General features: G+C 40.3%; 1 protein-coding gene across 2 annotated transcripts in view; it reads left to right on the plus strand.

The window, feature by feature from the left end:
• The window catches only part of atrn (attractin), a 52,826-nt gene that overhangs the window by 18,530 nt on the left and 13,482 nt on the right, over positions 1 to 20,814 (plus strand). Inside the window, exons 9-25 of one of the 2 annotated variants that reach the window (XM_060872258.1) lie at positions 769 to 952; positions 1,159 to 1,313; positions 4,339 to 4,423; positions 5,142 to 5,350; positions 5,449 to 5,570; positions 5,868 to 6,006; positions 6,261 to 6,463; positions 6,591 to 6,807; positions 7,376 to 7,561; positions 7,816 to 8,064; positions 8,178 to 8,315; positions 8,400 to 8,493; positions 9,416 to 9,468; positions 10,058 to 10,152; positions 11,405 to 11,483; positions 11,623 to 11,780; positions 16,634 to 16,695. In XM_060872258.1, coding sequence (XP_060728241.1) covers positions 769 to 952; positions 1,159 to 1,313; positions 4,339 to 4,423; positions 5,142 to 5,350; positions 5,449 to 5,570; positions 5,868 to 6,006; positions 6,261 to 6,463; positions 6,591 to 6,807; positions 7,376 to 7,561; positions 7,816 to 8,064; positions 8,178 to 8,315; positions 8,400 to 8,493; positions 9,416 to 9,468; positions 10,058 to 10,152; positions 11,405 to 11,483; positions 11,623 to 11,780; positions 16,634 to 16,695 — 2,428 coding nt within the window. The remainder of the gene's footprint in view (positions 1 to 768; positions 953 to 1,158; positions 1,314 to 4,338; positions 4,424 to 5,141; positions 5,351 to 5,448; positions 5,571 to 5,867; positions 6,007 to 6,260; positions 6,464 to 6,590; positions 6,808 to 7,375; positions 7,562 to 7,815; positions 8,065 to 8,177; positions 8,316 to 8,399; positions 8,494 to 9,415; positions 9,469 to 10,057; positions 10,153 to 11,404; positions 11,484 to 11,622; positions 11,781 to 16,633; positions 16,696 to 20,814) is intronic. The other variant, XM_060872259.1, reaches the window with a different exon arrangement.

Below are 20,814 nucleotides of genomic sequence, written 5' to 3' on the forward strand. Positions count from 1 at the left end.
GGAAGAGGAATTAATCCAGTTTTTAATCAGATACAAGCTGCCAAAAATGTCTCTGTCCTCTATACAATGTGATAGCAGGAGCATCAAAGTTCTAAATGTTTAAATGGCCTAATAAAGAAACTTGAAAAAGTTTAAGAAATGAAATTCACCCAACAGTTTGAATGAATAGACATGATTTCCCCACTGATGTAAGCATGAACAGAGATCAGTAAAGTGATGAAATAAAGAAGCTGCAGTCAGTCAAACGATCTGAGGCTTTGAGCTCAGGTGACAGAGACTGATGTGAATGATGCTGATCCTTTACTATGTCGTAGTTCCATTAGTTTCTATCCATGTAGACGTCAGCTTGGCATTTTTCACTGGAGTCAAAAGTAATATGAAAGTAAGCCATGTGTAAGAATATGCATGTTATTTTGTTTTCTTTTTTCTTTACCCTACCTTCAAGGTTTATATGATCTGATTTTTTTGATCTGATCTTGTGGCAGTTTTATTGTATATTTATGAGGATGTCTGTTTTAGCACTGTTCTTGTGTGAATAGTTTGACCAGCAGGTGGCTCACACCTCTCTCTTTTCCCATCGACCTGCAAATTAGCAGCTAATCAGTCACACACAGAACCCCAACAGTGTCCTAACTAATCGTAGAACAGATACCGTTATTATTATTTTACTGCCACACTTCTAAAAGAAAGGGTTAAATTGGAATAATAAAAACTAGTTCTGACTTCTCTAAATCGACTTTATTTGTCTCTGTGCTGTTGTGTGTCCAGTGAGGAACAGGTGGAGTGTTTTGGACACAAGTGGAGCCCTGGTTCATGGCGGCTATGGCCACAGCAGCGTGTATGACCCTCAGACACGTTCTATCTACATTCACGGTGGCTACAAGGCCTTCAACGCGACGAAGTACGGACTGGCTGGTGACCTGTACCGCTACAATGTCGACAACAGCATGTGGTGAGTGGGCGAGAAAGAAAACCTATTATTGTACTGAATTATCCTGGAATTTTGGTTAAGTTATTACTGTCTCTGAATCCACACTTTGTATACCATTATGCCGCAAATCTCCGTGTAACTTTATGTATCAGTTGTCAAATATATGTTAGGAAAAAATATGTGGAAATGTTCCTTTGGTTTATGCAGTGATGTAACACTGATTTCAGGTCAATTCTGAGGGACAGCGGGTCTTATCGCTACCTCCACACAGCCGTGCTCGTAGGCGGGAACTTGTTAGTGTTTGGCGGAAACACCCACAATGACACATCCATGAGTTACGGCGCCAAGTGCTTCTCCTCTGACTTCATGGCCTACAACCTGGGTAAGTAATGTCAGTAGGTTTAATATATAGACTGAAGGCTTTTGGTTTGTTGCCACTTGTCAATTACACACCACTTTCTGGTTTTGTTTGACCAAGCCAGTTAGTGCTTGCCATGATTGATGCCATGATTGATGGGGGGGTGTTTCGACCACATTTTAATCAGACGTCTGATTTCACACATTTTTACACTCGTTTCAGCTCTTTATCACAAGTATTAATCATGCTTAGGCAGCAGATGAGTGATTTTAAACTGGGGGGATGATCTACTGTACCCTTCTGTGTGAATCCATCATGTTCAGGAAGAGTGCGCATCCAGGATTGTGATTCACAACATCTCCAGCAGAGGGCAACTTCTATTAAGATAGTAAGCCACACGGGCCTCTGAAGAATGTCCTTGTCCTCTTCCATCTCCCAGTTATTCCCTCTCACTTATAAGTATCCTGGATTTCATTTATAATGGTCAGCTTAGAATTTCTTTAAGACCGCCATAGCGGCGCATTCAGCTCGTAGTAAACTTAGTAAAAGAAATCCGTTACGGGGTAATAGAGTAAAACAGCGATATCATGCAGTTCATCTCAATCTCATAATCTTCATTACCTCGGCTTCATTGGAGTCATACATTTTCCCTATTTTTCCCTGAGGAAGAGACCGTGTGAGAATGCTGGGATTTGCAGCTTGCCTGAGGAAAGTCCATGCAAAGGATGTTTTAAATGTCTCTAGATCAGGGGTGTCAAACTCAAATTCACAGTCGGCCAAAATATAAAACTGAGATAAAGTCACGGGCCAAACTGAATATTTATTGAGAAATTAACTGCAACTGATATGTAATGTTCAACCTTTTTCATATGGAAACAAACTTTATTTTTGCTTGAACACAGGATTTGGAGCAACCAGAGCTTGATATTACAAACACATAAGAAATTAAATTTGAAATAAAAGACACATCAGTGGTGTTCATTTCTTATTTAAATAAATAAAATAAATGATGCCTCTCACTGTATCATTTTAAGTTCCTTTTTGAAGTGGATCTTTTTCAAAACCAACAACAAAACAACCAAAAAAATAATAATTTCATTCAATGAAAATCCAACTTTTCGACTATTAACAGTTCATGGCTTGGAGTAGAAAAAGTGCATAAAGAAAACATGTATTCAAACATGTATTCAAAATCCGCACATTGATCACATTGATTCTTGCCTTTTATCTGGGCACACGATGTCGCAAACTTTGACCATACACTTTTTGACAAACTCTCCCTCATTAAAGGGCCGGACAGATTTTGCAATCTCTGCTGCCACAATAAAGCTAGCCTTTACAGCAGCTTCACTTTCTGATTTTGCTTTCATGAACATAGTCTGCCAGGAAACCAGACTTTTTTCATCTCCTCCGCCTTCTGGAACTTCTGCTTTACGTCCAGGTCCTTATACTTCTCATAATGTTTCGTTTCATACTGTCTTTTTATGTTATATTCTTTCATTACAGACACAGACTCCGCACACAATACAAACAGGTCTGTCCTTTATATTCGTGAACAGATAATCTGACTCCCACCTGTCTTGAAAGCTCCTATTGTCCATCTTTCGTTTGGCCATTTTTGTGGAGGGTGGAGTTAACTTGCCCCAGGTGACTGTAGCATGGTTGTTAATGACTGTGAACAGAGAATGAGGGGCGCTTGCTGTTCGTGACTATGCGTCAATACAGTGGCAAAGCATTCTGGGATTTGTAGTATTAGCGGAGCATGCGGCTAGCCAGCTGTAATGCACATTTGATATGATCTCGCGGGCCAAATATAATTACACCACCGGCCAAATTTGTCCTGCGGGGCTGAGTTTGACACCCCTGCTCTAGATGCTGTGATTTTTGATGCTAGTGTTGGTGATCTCTTGTAAAGGTGTGCGAAGCCTTTACTTTTAACTCACCTGAGCAGGTAGAAAAGCCTACATCTAGTGGGCCTTGCGATTTGTAGGTTCTGCCATTTGGTCTCACCCTGGCTTCTCAAATGTGCGCAATGTGTCTTGCGGTAATTTTCTTCCTTTTCTTAGTTACTCTTATTTAACTCCTCTACATAATGCAGGCAGCCATGCTGTCATTTAACTCAGGCGGTTAGAAATGACCATTTCTGATGTGGCAACATACCCAGCAGCACTACTGCTATAAGGGCAAGCATATCAATTGTATATATTATTATGTCCCAGAATATATCATGCCATCGCTGCAGGAAATTGCCTGCAAATGCGTAATGTCTGCAGTTCTTTCCCCTGATACACAAGGTGTACCAGAAATTCATTTAACAAAGTGTCTGTTTCCATCGGGGGCTTGGAGCAATTTGCAAGCGGCCAACAGTACAGCAAAAGAGCATGATACAAACTCCATATAAATTGGAGATATCTCCCCTGTTTCTAAGGTTTATCATGCCATGGTCAAGATAGACAATATAACAGTGGTGCTGTAAATAAAAAGATGAGGTTCAATGAGTGTTTTTCTTCTGTTATCCATTGGGCTGCCCACCTCCATCAACCTTCTCTCATTGCTGGAAATATGAAATGGAGGCTCCAAATCATGGGATGCAGCAAAACTCACTCATGTTGAGCTGCAAAGTAGTTTCTGAATCACAGCAAAGTTTAGAACCAATGCACTTGCCCCACAATTGCCTTATGTTCCAGTTTTTCCTAGTATTTTTCCATCTGTAAAGGAACCGTCTGTGTAAGTTTTTTAAAACTTACGGGATGAAAAAAACGGGATGTGGTAGCTCAGTGGTTAAGGTGTTGGGCTACTGATCGGAAGGTCATGGGTTCGAACCCCAGGTCCACCAAGCTGCCACTGCTGGGCCCCTGAGCAAGGCCCTTAACCCTCAGTTGCTCAGTTGTAAGTCACTCTGGATAAGGGTGTCTGCTAAATGCCGTAAATGTAAATGTAAATGTAAAACCTCTGCTTCAGGTTAAAGATATATAAGTAGATTTGTAATTAAGGCGTCGACGATGGCTAATTGTTTTTGTATGTAATTCTTCACTCTTGTCTCTTCTAGCATGTGATGAGTGGACTGTGCTGCCCAGACCTGATCTTTACCATGATGTCAACCGCTTTGGACATTCTGCTGTCTACGTCAATGGGTAAACCCAGTCTCTTTTTAAATGTTTTCATTACGACTTGGTCAAATAGTGTTATGTCATATGATTAACCTTATTGTGTCTAGAGCTCAGTTTGAATGTGAAAGCTCATCTCCTAGGCAAAGGTTGCAGCTTTAATTCTAACTACATTTATGGATTTTCCTATACAGGCATGGCAGGAAATCCGCTCTGGGACTAATTCCTTCAGTAATCTACTTTAGTACAGATTAGGCAAATTAATTGCAAATGAAAAGCCTGAAATGTCGACCCCACTTCAAACAGTTAAATGCAGGTCAACAGGCACATCTATGCAAAGATACACAGCTGCGTACACTCGGTAGTACCTCAAAAACTATTTTTATTCTCTCTTGTCTCTTTATACTCCGTACAGACACCATTGATATTAGCTTTCTGCGATCAGAAATATATTCGGTATAAAGGCTCCTGCTCTCGTGACCCATCTCTTTGGCTTAATCTCTCTGACTTTGTGACTTCCTTATAAAGCTAGAACTTCACTTGTCAGCTCATCTTATGGCTATCGATCTCTTGTGCTAACACTTAGCCTTTTTTATCTCCATTTGCCCTTTTCACTGTTCTTATCCTACACTCTTATCTTTTATATTGGGTCTGTCCTGTGTCCCCCCTCCCTCCCTTTCTTTTACTTAACTGCCTACTGTCAGTTATAAAACTCCGTCTTCTCTCACTCTGTTCTTTATCTCAGGGTGATGTATGTATACGGAGGCTTTAACAGCCTGATGCTCAGCGATATGCTGAGGTTCACTCCTGCCAACTGTTCTGCCTACAATGGAGCAGAAGACTGTGTGACAGCTGTGCCGGGTGTGCGGTGTTTGTGGAATACTACAACCAGTACATGCCTTCCTTGGGAGACAGGGAAACTGCAAGATCAAGATATGTGCCTTCCCCGAGTGTGTAAGTGACACTAAACACCTTTAACATTAGTGCACTCCAGTAGTTGGAGAGTTTTAGCTGAAAAGCTTTATATTGTACTCCGTGGTCATGTTTTTCAGATGCAAACAGTGACAAGTGTGACCAGTACACTGACTGCTACAGTTGCACAGTTAACTCCAATGGCTGTCAGTGGTGCTCTGAACGCTGTGTGCCCATCCACAGCAACTGCACTGCTTCCCTGGTAAGACTGGACTCGTTAATATCTGAGCTGCAAAAATATGTGTTAATGTTCAGAATTGAAGAGACAGGCATGCAGAAGGAAAGAATGATATAAACAAGCTGCAGGGATATGGGATAGGAACGAAATAAGTAAAACACATGATAGAGGAATGAAAGAAAGAAAGAAAGAAAGCAGAGATAAAGAAGGACGTAAAAGGAAACCAAGAAACTAGAATTAGAATCAATCAGGATTTGGATCAGGATCTGTAAATCAGGATTTACAGTGCTGTATGTTTGCATGTGGTTTCACTCTCTACAGGGTGCAATAACAGAGTACGAAGCGTGTCCTAAGGGTGTCCACTCTTATATGTGTAATAAAAAGACCAGCTGTAAGAGTTGTGCTGCTGACCAGAACTGCCAGTGGGAAGCCAGGAACCAGGAATGCATCTCTCTTCCTGGTAATAACTGTCTATGTACTGAATACACAGTAGTGCTTGATAGTTTTCGTTCCTGCTTTTAAAATGTCATTTTAAAACGCTCTTCATTAGTATAATTAAATATCATTAATGTCAAGAGGTGCTTAAATAGGTTTAAGATTCAGAGACAAAGTCGTGAAACTGGAGCAAGTAAAATGAAAACAATTTTTTGGACACTTTATACGTCATATATGATTTCTGAATTATGAAACCGCACTGTGGTTTTTGCACTTCAGAGAATATCTGTGGGGAAAGCTGGCACCTGGTTGGGAACTCGTGTATGAAGCTTATTACGGCTAAGGACTCTTATGACAACGCCAAGCTGGCCTGCCGCAGTCACAGCGCCGTGCTGGCTTCCCTAACCACCCAGAAAAAGGTGCAATTTGTCCTGAAAGAGCTGCAGAGCAGAAGTGCACATGTGAGTGAGGCTCTAAATCAAGTAGGCAGCTACCATCCCTGATGGCTTATTATCTTGACCTGTTCTGTTTACTCTGCCACATGTATACATATGTTTTATGTATAAAATGTTTTCACGCTGATTTACTGCTCTGTGTGCGTGCGTGCAGTCCAAATTAGTTACGCCGTGGGTCGGCCTGAGGAAGGTGAACGTGTCGTACTGGTGCTGGGAGGACATGTCCCCGTTCACTAACACCACACTGCAGTGGTTGCCTGGGGAACCCAGTGATGCTGGCTTTTGTGGCTACATGGCAGAGCCCAACTTCAGCGGCCTGAAGGCAGCACCCTGCATCAATTCCTTTAACGGCAGCCTGTGTGAAAGATCAGGTAAACGCATTTGCACCACAAATCTTATTTTGTTGATTTATTGATGTTAAATGATCAGATTGATGATGTTGTTGATTTAATTCCATTTATACCAGTTTTGTTGAACTCTTAAATCTGAGATTGTGCTGATTAATTTTCTGTAACAGAACAATTCTTTATGTAAATGCACTTGTTCACAGACTATTCAAAGGAAAGAAATCCCAATATATCAATACATTTTTATTTGTTTGACAATTTTATTGTCCACCATTTTTAATGTTTATAGAATATAGAAGGCTCAGTATCTGTTTACAAATGTAATAAAATAAATGTTAAGAGGCACTCACAGTTGTTCTATTAACGGTTAAATATCACAACGTCATTCATTAATAAAGATTGTAATTGTTGCCTGCTATGGTGTGAGAGAGAATTTTGGGACATGCTGTTACAGAAAATAATCCAGTCATCTCTGGGTGAATTATATTTCCTGCATGGTTATTTTCATTATCCTGAAAGAGCTTCTGAGAATCATCATGGAAACATTCATGTTATTTCCTACTTTCCCCCTTATTCTCGCTGTGTGATGTAGCCAACCACAGTGTGAAGCAGTGTCGGATCCCCTGTGCTCTGCGCTCCTCCTGTAGCGAGTGTACAAGTGGAGGTGCAGAGTGCATGTGGTGCAGTAATATGAGGCAGTGTGTCGACTCCAACGCTTATGTTGCCTCCTTCCCCTTTGGTCAGTGCATGGAATGGTACACCATGAACAGCTGCCCACGTATGTATTCATGACCCACTGACTACTTGATACCTGTTACTAAGTCACCAAGCGGTAATAATACCGAATAAATAGAAAATGTATCACTTGGAGTTAGTCAGAGTTTAAGGCATGAACAACACAATTGTAACAAAAGCAGAAAAGCATTATCTTCTTTTAATGTCTGTCTCTCTATTTAAACCACTTTTGAACATTCATTTGTAACCATTTTGTGTGGTATATGTGTTTAACGGTACATGTGTGTGTGTCTACAGCGGAAAATTGCTCTGGATATCGGACATGTTCACAGTGTTTAGATCAACCTGGTTGTGGATGGTGCACTGACCCCAGTAATACAGGGCGGGGACAGTGTATGGAGGGCTCGTACCGTGGACCAATCCAAACCCTCCTCCATGCCCCTTCATCCTCAAGACCTTCCCTTGTACCAGCTCCTCAAGCTTTGTTGAATGTGAGCTGGTGTCCCCACGAGAACAAGTACAACTGGTCCTTTATCCAGTGTCCAGGTATAGATATCATTGTCCACACACGCGCGCACGGTGACACCTTTTTTTTTTTCTATAGAAACTTTTGTGATCGTGCTGGTTCTCACATCTGTCATCTCCCTCGTTTCCCACAGCATGCCAGTGTAATGGCCACAGTGCATGTGTCAATGAGAGTATTTGTGAGAGATGTGAAGATCTCACCACTGGAAAGCACTGTGAGAGCTGCATATCCGGTTACTATGGTGACCCGACCAATGGGGGCAACTGTCAGCGTAAGTGATTGAGGAGAGTTGGCACTTTAAACTCAGTGGAGCACAACAGACTGCAAACTGTGTCTCTGTATGTCTCTTTTGCAGCTTGTAAGTGTAATGGCCATGCCAGCATGTGTAATTCAAACAATGGCAAGTGTTTCTGCACCACCAAGGGCATCAAAGGAGACCGGTGCCATCAGTGAGTAACACGTGCTTCCACACACAACACAAACTTTTAAAGAGCAGCTTTGGTGTTGCCTTCAACTACATTATTAACTACATTTTTTTAAACTTCTGCTTATAAAACTGTGGCCTTCACCTCATGCTTCTCTAATCTGGGGGAAAAAAATAGCATAGAGTGAAGGCACAACCTTGTTGGTGGGAATATAAACCAGGTGCACTTGAGAGATGTTTCACACACTTCTACATTAAGATATTCATTAATATTTTTATCACTGAAGCAGTGGAGCTGACTCATCCCGGTGCTTGACTTGTGCATGACTATATGAAAGCTAAAACCTGGTGCAATGTCAAACTACTCTTAGGAAACAACCAAGATGACCCCTAAAACCAGCGTTTTAATTTGCGTCACATTAGTGTGTGGGAGTTCAGCTCACCAGCACACTCAAGTGTACCTACAATTAGTGCATTAGCGCTTTCTCTTTCTTTCTTCTCTTTGACTTTACTTAATACATTTCTAACATTAGCCTTGTGCGTTATTGTATGTTATTTATTCGCCATGTTATTATTTTATTATTTAATTCTCCCTTTACACTCTCTCTCTCTCTCTCTCTCTCTCTCTCTCTCTCTGTCTCTCTCTCTCTCTCTCTGTCCCTCTCTCTCTCTCTGTCCCTCTCTCTCTCTCTGTCCCTCTCTCTCTCTCTGTCCCTCTCTCTCTCTCTCTGTCCCTCTCTCTCTCTCTCTCCCTCTCTCTCTCCCTCTCTCTCTCCCTCTCTCTCTCTCTCTCTCTCTCTCTCTCTCTCTCTCTCTCTCTCTCTCTCTCTCTCTCTCTCTCTCTCTCTCTCTCTCTCTCTCTCTCTCTCTCCCTCCCACCCTCTCTCTCTCGCTCGCTCTCTCTCTCTCTCTCTCTCTCTCTCTCTTTCTTTCCATTTATCCCTTAGGTGTGAAGTGGAGAATCGTTACCAGGGCAACCCTTTAAAAGGAACCTGTTATTGTGAGTGTACTAAAATGGAACCAATTACACAAAATGGGCCGATGGAGAGTTGCTGGCTTTTTACAAAGTGCTCAAGTCTTTTAGTCATTTTTTTGAATTATCCATCTGGGTCTCTCTTATTTTTGTCTGGTTTGGCTGGAGTGGGTAGTTTCGGGTCAGAGTACTGCAGAGGATGACACTGGGGTTCCTCAGACTGTTGTCATCCAGTCTGGTTAATCCCACTGCTGTTAACTTTTAGATGGTGGATGAAAGATCACTTCATCTTGTACTTTAATGAAAGAGAGGCCACTGATTTGAAACTTTCCAGCGGCACGCTTGTTACCTTATTAACAAGTCACAAAGCTTAACCTGACTCTTGGGACCTGGGAGGGTTGGGCTGAGCTCCAGTGAGACCGATTGTCTGTGTTTACATTTCTGAATGTATCTGTAGCTCACAGAAAGAACTCACTTTTTCATTCCGTTCTTTTTCAGCCTAAAAAGTAAACATAATACTTTAAGTTCACTGATATTACAAATAAAATGTTATATTTCCAGACGCCTTTTTAAGAAATACACATGCCTAATCACACTCCGTGCCTTTTGCACACAGACACTCTGTTGATAGATTACCAGTTCACCTTCAGCCTGACTCAGGAGGACGACCGCTACTACACTGCTATTAATTTTGTAGCCACACCAGACGAGGTGAGTTTAGCGATTAGACCCATTCATTCATTCATTCATTCATTCATTCATTCATTTCAAAAAAGCAGCTGCAAAAAAAACAGAAAAAACTACATCTCAAATTGTATACATTCTATATATCCAGAGATATATAAACATTATATGGCTGTTTGTAAACTACGAGAAACCGTACATCTTAATGATGCATATGAAGTCTATCGCTAACTCAGCTACGCTCAGCATTCTTTTTGTTAGGAACACCTGCTCACCAATGCAGTTAGCAATTCAGCCAATCCTGTAACAGCAGCCAAATGCACACAGACATGCAGAACACACAACACATTACACTCTGTGGTGGAAGAGCTACAACATCAGAACACCACATCAGGTACAGCTTCTGTCAGCCAAGAACAGAAATCTAAACCATCATGATCACAGCCTCATATTGGCCAGGACGAAGACCAGCTGATTTTTATTTTCCCCCCTTTTAATTTTAATCTGTCAGTCATTAACAGTGGGAACCTGATGTGGACCAACTTAAAGTTGATATTGCATGCATACTGAGATGCTTTTCTTTCTGTCATGGTTGTAAAGGCTGAATATTTGAGTTACCTCAACCTCAATCTGGCCATTTTCCAAACTCTCTTATTGAAAAGGCTTTTCCACCCACAGAACGTTCACGTTTATCATTTCCTCGCACCATTTTGTGTGTGTGTGTGTGTCTGTGTGTGTGTGTGTGTGTGTGTAAATCCGTAGTTTATAAAATACTCAAACCAGCCTGTCTGGCACCAACATCCTTACCACCTTTAAAGCTTAAAGAAACATTTTGTGCAGCTCTTGACCTTTATCTGCATGATTTATTTGCATTGTGCTGCTGCCACATGATTTGGCCGATTAGAAAACCGCATAAATGTGCAGGTGGACGGGTTTTCCTATAAAAATGTATATGGTTAACATTTTCACGCAGACCTCTTTACTTGAAGATTAAAAATCGATGCTTTTTTGAAATCATTGAAGCATAAAGATGTGATCATTCATGTCTCTAGACAGCATCACTCCTAAGCATGTTTGATGTTATAATTACGCATCATGCCAATTTCTCCTGAGACACTTCTATTATTAACCTCCATTCACTGCATTGGCCTGTAAACCTGGGGGTAGTTTGTATTTAGAAGCCCTTTGTTTTATAACAGGCTGTTTTTACATGTTGTAGTTCACGTTAACGAATGTTGGTGTGTTTGTGTAACTTCTAATTATTATGTTTATTACATAGCAAAATCGAGACCTGGACATGATCATTAATGCCTCCAAGAACTTTAACCTCAACATCACTTGGGCAACCAGCTTTGCAGGTCTGATATTTTTTTAAATTGAGCTTGATCCTGAACTTGTGTATGTTTTGCATAGCATAGCATTCCAGATTATATTCCTTTTTTCCACTCTTCTTTGTTTTTATTTTCCTTCCCTTCTTTTCTTTTTCCTCAACCTCAGCTGGGACTCAGTCTGGAGAAGAGATTCATATTGTCTCTTGCAGCAATATTAAAGAGTTCAAGGACAGTTTCTCCAATGAAAAATATGATTTTCGGAGTAACGTCAATATCACCTTCTTTGTTTACGTCAGCAACTTCACCTGGCCAATCAAAATACAGGTAAGCATTAGTGTTAGACATCGGCAAGAACAGGCCTGAGTTACATATTGGGGTTGTTTCTTAACATGTATGGGTCCAAAGTGACCATATTATCTTGTAGTTCAGATTCTCTTGTTATCAGTCACATGTACTTTTAATATACGGCGTAAGATGCAGACTGGTTAGCATTGTTGCTACAGGTAGAAATAATGTTACTTTTTGCTTAAAACTACTTTGCAGTAGCTCATGTGTAAGCAATTCAACCTGAATTTGGTTATTGAAAAGGAAATTATACCTTGACCATTATTTTAACCGTTTTCATTCTTTGTAACATTCGGGCCATAATGTAATTGTCCTAACCACTACAGCTACCAAGCTAATAAAAGAGCATAGTGTAAGATCTGCTGCGGAAATTAGAGAGCCTGGAGGAAACTCATTTGAACGCAGAAAGACCAATTATTCTTTTATATGTCCGATGTAATGCATTGCAATTAATCGTATTGTCGTATTGTAATTTCCTGATTCCACACAATATATCCACACAAGCAGATCCTCCCATTTAATCCAAAATCCTGGAGCTGTGAGGCAGCAGCACTACCCGCTGAACCACTAAACTCAACCCATAGCATCATCACTGAACGTAATGCAGCATAAAACCTTTAATGAAAAAGCTGAACCTTGTTAATTTGTTCAGACACACAGACGCATTTCATTTAGACAATGACAGAAATAACCATAACACTTCTGGCTTCTAGTTCTCTAGGCCCAGAGCTGTTATTTGTTAGCTAGTTAAATAGTTATTTTATTTTAACTACAAGCTTCTAGCAGGCACAATAATTCAGAGACTAAATCCAATCAGTTTGTGTTTTTCTCTTGTTGTTTTCACATTTGAGTGAGACAAGGGGTGGTACAAAAGCATTAACAGGGCCTGTTTATGGCATTAAGAGTGGCTGGCCAGCTGAGGATTTAAAAATGCAGTGACCTCATACAAATTTCACAAAGAAGCATCCAAACTTCAAGTCAAGAAGCTTGTCATTTCAACCATATATAGCTGATGCAGCACATAGTGAAATGGGGGTGCTACATAAGACAAAAAACAACACACAGCCAAGGACTGAAAATTAACATGCATACGATACAATAACCATACAATACACTACAGGACGGATACATAAAATATAGCACCGACCAGTGTGCCTTTCTGATTTCAGTGTGTTTTTGCGGTACGCAGTCACTATATGTGGAACCTGGCAACCCTGATCAGTTCATTAAAGACCTTATTTATTAGAATTAGGAGGCAGGTCATTCATTTTATGCATCAGAGATTTGACCCTTCAGAGTGTCACAAAAACTGCCTTTTTGTATAACAAAAATCAGATAAAGTTTTAGTAGATGGCTAATCAAATTTAAATAGTAGTTTTTTATTTCGCCATCACACAATGTTTCTTTGCCATACGGCTTGCATCGACTTTTTATCACGTGAGACACCTGAAATGAAATCAACTGACCAAAGATTTCAAACCTGAGTCCTCATTTATCAACAGTGGGTGTGCAAAGACTTGTGCATAAACCTTACACCTGTTTCTGTGCATTGAATTGAGTTGATCAAGTCTCGCTTATGTGTACGGATGTGCATTTATATTTCTCCAAGCACCCTTAGTGGTAGACATCTGTCAGTCATATCAGCAAAACTGTAGTAATTACTGCGTTCGGTGCTCAGAAGATGCAGACAGATGATACAGATGGAATGTAAAGAAAAATCCTATAAAAGGAACATTTAAAGATGAACAGGGATTTTGCTTCGTTAGAAGACTTGACTCATGAAGCTTTGCAGCATCAGGAATGTTTTTAGCCCCACTGGAAAGAGTGAAGAGTGGATTTTCAGTCAGTTTTCTTTCCGCTTCACTTTTATCTTTATTCTAGGGCTTTGAGCTGCGGGTATATTTGAAAGAGGAATTGGAGAGGATACTGCTATTTCTTAAGCAACTACATGCTGAATAATGACTTGTCTGTCTGTCGCTTTTCAGAGATAAAGATATAGACTTGCATGAATTTTCCTGATGCACTGTTTCACTCTGCTATTTACCCATTTACTCTAGTTTTCTTTCTTTTATACTATAGGATACTGCTATTTCTTAACCAACTACATGCTGAATAATGACCTATCTCTCTATCTATCTCTCTATCTATCTCTCTATCTGTCTCCAAAACAACAGCAGAAAATTAAAGACATGAAAATTAAAAATGAAAGAGTTTCTTAATGAAAATAGTAAAAGCAGAAGGCAGTCACACAGAAATATAAATAGATTATATAAAATAGAGTTCATACTACAATATTCTATATCAGTAAGAGATAGATGGATGGATGGAGAGGTAGATGGATAGGTAGATAGATGCTTTATTCATCCCAGTGGGAAATGGGAGCATCCACAAACTTAAGCAATAATACATCCATACAATAAATGCTAGTTACAATAAAGTAATACATTTCAATTTAAAAGGTCCTGTGCAAATCTGAGTGTTAAGGTGCATTGTGTACACTGTGTAGTAAGTGAAGTTTCTCTTCTTTTAGCATGTTCATTGTCCATCTTTAACAGGCAGCACCTTGAGCAGTTTGTGCTTTTTAAATAGGATTTTACGAGTTAAGAGCGTTTCTTGCAAATGAATTCAGAACGTGCCGGATTTATTAATGGCCATGTAATTTACTTGGGCATATGGGAGACTGCTGTGCACAGATTGCGTACTTGTTCTGTGCACACTTATAAATGAAACCCCAGGGTTTATATAAGTATAATGTGACCTGGCAATTAAAGCTGATGTCTGCAAGGTTATCATTGACTGTGCTGCCTGGATCTGGTGGAGTTCATCACTTTTTAAGAGTGGCTGTGTTCCGACAAGCTCCCTTCTAGTTTCACCCCTGATAAGAAAGACTTGACTCTTTCTCTTTATTTTTCCCTCCTTTGTATCTTCTGTATTTCATGGCCTGGCTTTCTGGTCTGGAAGCTATTTTTCTTTGCTTTTCTTTCCCTCCTCCTCTCTTCCTCTCCTTCTCCTCTCCACCCCTGCTCTTGGAGACTAACATAGAGTGTGTGTGTTGGTTGCCCCACACACACACCCACACCCACACACACACACACACACACACACACACACACAAAACAAAAGGGCACTTTCTCTCATCAATGTTTCCCATTTAACCCAACTGTCTGAGTTCTGGATATTACTTCTCATCTCAGGAAAAGAGTTCATGCGGATAAGCAAGATCATAAGAATCTGAAGAGTCAGTCAGAAGGTGAGCTTGTTCAAGACAGAGAAGCTTTTGTGAAACGAGGGGAAGCTTATGGAAAGAAAGAGGAGAAAATGTTCCTCTGAATGAGGCCTTAGAAAAGTAATGTTGCAAAGGTCTTTGGTAAACATGGAGGGAAATCAGAGTCAAATGGAATGTTAAGTTGAAACATGTTTTATTTTGTGTTTCCTTCTTGTTTTTTTTTTTTCTTAAGAAAGCAAATGATCGAGAGAGTGCTTGAAATTGTGCGAATAAGAGTGAGAAAGATAAAGGAGATGGCACGGAAAGGGAGATGAGAAACTTGAAGTATGTTTTCATCACAATCTATAGCAGGAAGATTCCAGCCTTCTGTTTCCCTTCTGTAGTTTTCTTTGCATGTGGTCAAAGGCTCAGTGGTGTCTGTAGATTTTGGCCAGCAGTTGTGTGTGTGTGCGCGCTCGTGTGTGCATGTGCTCATGTACGTGTGTGTGTTCACTCGCGTGTATGCATGTGAGAACCTTTCATATGCCGTCATTCTATATGTTATATGACTGCAAGAGAAGCCGAGTTAGCGGGAGCCTTTTCTTGATTTTAGATCAAGTTAAATACGGGAGCACACTTCATAGCAGTCTTAGAGCTTTATTTGAATCTAGAATATTGACATAATTCATGGTGCAATATGAGAAAAGTTCTCTCTTTCCTCCTCAGCTGTTTATTCCCTCATATGAGTTAATTGTTTGGCTTACTTATAAGCCTTTTTTCCCACCAAGTTTTTTTTTTACTTGTAATTATTTAATTCTTTCAGCTGTGAACATAATCCAGGTGTAATCTTGTTCTGACTGGCAGTTTTCCCAGGATTTCAGTACCATTCAGTAGCATGTGTTGCAGTAAAAGTCATTCAAGTGACCTGCTGCATTCTCTGTTCTTATTCAGAAAAACAAATTGAACTTCTTTGCATTATATGATGGCATAATGCTTATTGACATTGGAATCATTTGTGAAATCGGCGTTCTTAATTAATCAGTCATAACTATCATTGTCTTAATAAGACTGGCCCACAAGTTACATATCTATCCCATTTGCCTTTCGGTCTCCAGGTACTGGATAGAAAGTACGTTCTTTACACTATGCATGCTAAAGAGGAGAAAGCGGATGTCTGTTCACCATGAACACTGCTGATCTCAAGCCAGGGAATCTGAAAACGAATCTATGATTCTTAAACAGAAGCAAATATTGTCTTGGTTTTATCAGTAAGCTCTATTTTACATTAGAATGAGAACTCCTACACAGTGCGTGAAGTGAATATGGCAAATGCATGTGCATTCATCTGAAGAGAAATCTGTAATGGTTCTTAACACCCGCACCCCCTTGATGCCTAGAATAGAAATTTCACTTTTGGAAAAATAAAAAATAGATCAGTACATGGTAACAGCTCAGAAGTGATTAGAGAAGTCATTATTCAGAGAACAGGAGGTTGGTGAATATCGTCAGCCAGCAGGTGGCAATGTTGGCCCAGTGATAATGTTAGATGGTTCACACAGTGGGTACAGTATATGCAGCATACTGCATGTGGCTGTTTTGAACTTTCTTATCTTTCCTTCTCTTTTAGATTGCATTTTCCCAGCACAGTAACTTCATGGATCTAGTACAGTTCTTTGTCACATTTTTCAGGTAAGATCAACCAACACCCCCCCCCCCCCCCTCCAACCCCCATCGTCTTTCTATTGAAAGAATATCAATGTACGCTCTTTCCAACACAGAACAACTGTAAAAATGTCTGTGTATCTGCTCCTCCTCAGTAGAGTGTGTTATGTAGTTTTATGATCTGGATTTCCCAGTAATATGTTACTAACCTAGACTTGAGAATAAGAGCGCGCACACACACACACACACACTTTAACACCCATGTAAAATGTTCCCAGATGTTCCTCATTGTCTCTGTTTTCACCAATTTATTTGGATTAAAATTGTGTGTGTGTGTGTGTGTGTGTGTGTGTGTGTGTGTGTGTTGCATAGTACACCTCTATACACACACACACACACACACACAGTGGTCAAGTATGGTTCTACATCATTGGTTCTGTCAGTCTATGCGCTGTGATAAATTACATTGTCTCTGCACTCTCTCAGCCTTTGCACATGTGCAAGTGTGTGAGAATTTTTATTCCGTTTAACTATATGTGGCTTCTAAATGTCCTTTCTTTTAAACCCCTTTTTGCTAGATGTCTAACCACAGTGAAAAAAACACAGGTTTTTTATTTAAACATCTTTGAATACTTACCGCACAAGAACACCTTGGGGAATGTCTGCGTTGTTAAATTGCAGCGGCCATTGCTTTTTAATACCTACATTACATATAGTGTTAGTCATGCCAGCATGAGTCTAGTTAGCTGTATTGTTTTTGGTTCATGAAATAAAATAGATGCTAAATACCAGAAATGAATGCTTAAATCAGGTTTAGTAGAGTTATCATGTTAAATTGCAGTGGGCCATTTAGTGGGCATCTCTTTCCTGACTCCGTTTAAGTGATTTTAACCAAACTTATTATGATCCAATTCTTTAGTTCCAGGTCTGGGAGTTTTCATTCAAACTATCTATTTCAGTATTTCACTCTGGAGATAACAGTTTTTTGTGTAGTACTGAGAAGCCCCATTTCAGTATGCCAACTTTAATTGACTGACAGTCACGATGTAGGCATCAGGAAGGAGGCATGCTTACCCTGTGTTTTACAGCTGACACACTGTCATCATGTCATTCATATACCTCTTCTCTCTACACTCAGAATGCTCTGCCTTGTAATGGCTACATGATATTGTTCAAGCTTGTTTGAGCTTGCTTTTATTCCTGCAGCCCAATTGGATACTTCAGGGGCTGATGACCACCATGCTGGCAGGACCCCATCTTTAATAGGGACCTGCAGGATGTTTGTAAACATGTCAGCAGAGAACTTGGGCATTTCCTGTTCCCTGGCCCAGCGTGCTCCTTAGGCTCCCGCTGTGAGTGGAAGTGGCTGCCCAAAGCCAAATGGGCAGCTAGGCAGCTCTTGCCTCTCCTTCCAGAATGCAGAGAAAAGAGCTGGTTTACATTTTTATTGCACTTCTCTTGGCATTCTGTTTACAGCTAAAGAACAGTGGTGTCAGCAGAATGTTTGGGAGTTTTCAAATCGTAACAAGCGTCAACTGTTTTTGTGAATGCTTGAAACCCTTTTCAGACTTTTTCAGTTGTTATTGTTAGTAGAAGCACCATGGACAGTTCAATTCAATTCAATTCAATTCAAGTTTATTTGTATAGCGCTTTTTACAATGGACATTGTCACAAAGCAGCTTTACAGAACATAAACATAAAACAAAAGATAAACATAAGGAGAAGTATAAAGAATTAATATAATAAAAATTCAAGATATATACAGTTCACAGTGTGTATGTATGTATGTATGTGTGTATGTGTATTTGTCCCCAATGAGCAAGTCTGAGGGCTCAGGCAACAGTGGCAAGGAAAAACTCCCTTAGATTGGTAAAGGAAGAAACCTTGAGAGGAACCAGACTCAAGGGGAACCCATCCTCATATGGGTGACACTAGATGGTGTGGTTACAAATATACAAGTATCACAGAGTCCAACTGGAGCCGGTAGATCTGTAGATGTCTCAGGGTTCTCACAGAGTCAGCCTTGTCTCAGTGGAGGTCCAGAAATTTCAACGCACGGAAGACGATCTTAGCATGGGTGTCTCGGCATGGGTAGAAAAAGAGAAGAGAAGAGCAGTGCAGAGGGATTAACATATCTGCTGTTCATAAGAATGTGCAAGTCTAGTGTGATGGTGCACAATATTTATTTATGGGATGTATTATGTGTGTGTACGCCTGACTAAAGAGATGAGTTTTCAATCTACATTTAAACTGTGAAAGTGTGTCTGAGCCCCGAACACTATCAGGAAGACTATTCCAAAGTTTGGGAGCTAAATAAGAGAACGCTCTTCCGCCTTTAGTAGACTTAGATATTCTGGGGACTACCAGAAGTCCTGAGTTTTGTGATCTCAGAGAGCGTGAAGGATTGTAACGTGTTAGAAGACTAGTTAGATACATGGGAGCTAAACCATTAAGAGCCTTGTACGTAAGTAGCAGCAGTTTGTAATCAATTCTAAACTTAACAGGTAGCCAGTGTAGAGATGATAAAATTGGGGTTATATGGTCATACTTTCTTGTCCTAGTGAGAACTCTGGCTGCTGCATTTTGGACTAACTGTAGCCTATTTATTAAAGATGCAGGACAACCACCTAGTAATGCATTACAATAGTCCAGTCTAGAGGTCATGAAAGCGTGAACTAGCTTCTCAGCATCAGATACAGACAGGATGTTTCTCAGCTTGGCAATATTTCTGAGGTGGAAGAAAGCTGTTTTTGTGGTTTGCGCGACGTGATTTTCAAAAGACAAGTTACTGTCTAATATAACACCCAGGTCTTTCACTGTCGAGCTACTAATAACAGTACATCCCTCTAAATGGAAATTAAGTTGTGAGAGTTTCTGTGTACTAGTTTTTGGGCCTATAAGTAGTGTTTCTGTCTTATCAGAGTTTAACAACAGAAAGTTACAGCTCATCCAGTCTTTTATCTCTCTAAGGCATTGAGTTAATTTCGACAATTTAGTTATTTCATCTGGTTTTGAGGAGATGTATAACTGTGTGTCGTCGGCATAGCAATGGAAGCTAATCCCATGTCTTCTAATAATGTTCCCTAATGGAAGCATGTATATCGAGAAAACCCGGCTAAGACAAATGGGGATATTAATATTAATGCCAACGATTTTGTCATTGGTTTTTCAACAGTCGGTTTTCCATAAATTAATTGTGTATATATTTTGCCTCTGTAGATTGGTGTAGGCTGCTCTGTCCATTGCCCCTTGACACAGTTAGAAGAAAAACACAACTCCCTATCTTGTGCATTACAGAAGGAAATGAGCTGCCAGTCTGGCCAGAGACTGGCACATCCTTCCTCTCAAAAGTCTCAGTGCCTGAGCCAATTCCAGTGTCTAGAGCCTCAGACGAAAAATATTTTGTACTGCACTGCAAAACACTTTTGTACTGTGTTCTCCGATAAATGTGTTTCAAGGCTCTGGTTACAATCAGGTTTGTTTGCTTGTACACGAGGGAGTTTCAACTGTGCATGGCCTCCTTTGAATTGGACCAAACATGCCATGACCGCTAGTCCTTTTCTTGCAAGAAATTCTGCTGGGCACCGTCAAGTCTAAAAAAGGGTGGTCACACCATCTGTATCTTTTCAGGTCTACTAATGAGGTCACGGCAGTATGTGAGAATAAAAGACTTTATTATTATCACAAATACATTACAATGCAGTGAAATTCCTTCATCTCATATCCCAACTTTTGGGGGATAGGAGTCAGAGCATAGGGTCAGCCAAGAGACTTAAGCACTTTTTTGGGAGGTTGGTGGTGCAGGGACTTGAACCATGATCTACACCCCAGAGCCTTAACCACTTGAGTTCCACTGCCTACACCACTTGATCTATCTCTGCCTGCTGCACACTTGTGTAAAATGTTTGGATCTTCCAGCAGTTTCTGGCCCTGAAAGATTCTTCTCCCTTTCTCTGAGGAGCATTTCATTCTTGTTAGGGGGTTATTTTTGTTGGTCCAGTTATTAGCATTAGTTGGAATTCCAAATGACTTTGTGATGTGGAGCATGCTTTCTGCCAATAAATATGAACCCTCTGCCTGGGTTTCTTAAAAAAAAAGCCATAGAGATGTTTAGAGAGAGATGTTTATTGTATAGAGAGAGGGCAT

Source organism: Tachysurus vachellii, chromosome 6 (assembly GCF_030014155.1).
Source record: "Tachysurus vachellii isolate PV-2020 chromosome 6, HZAU_Pvac_v1, whole genome shotgun sequence".
NCBI lineage: Eukaryota > Metazoa > Chordata > Actinopteri > Siluriformes > Bagridae > Tachysurus > Tachysurus vachellii.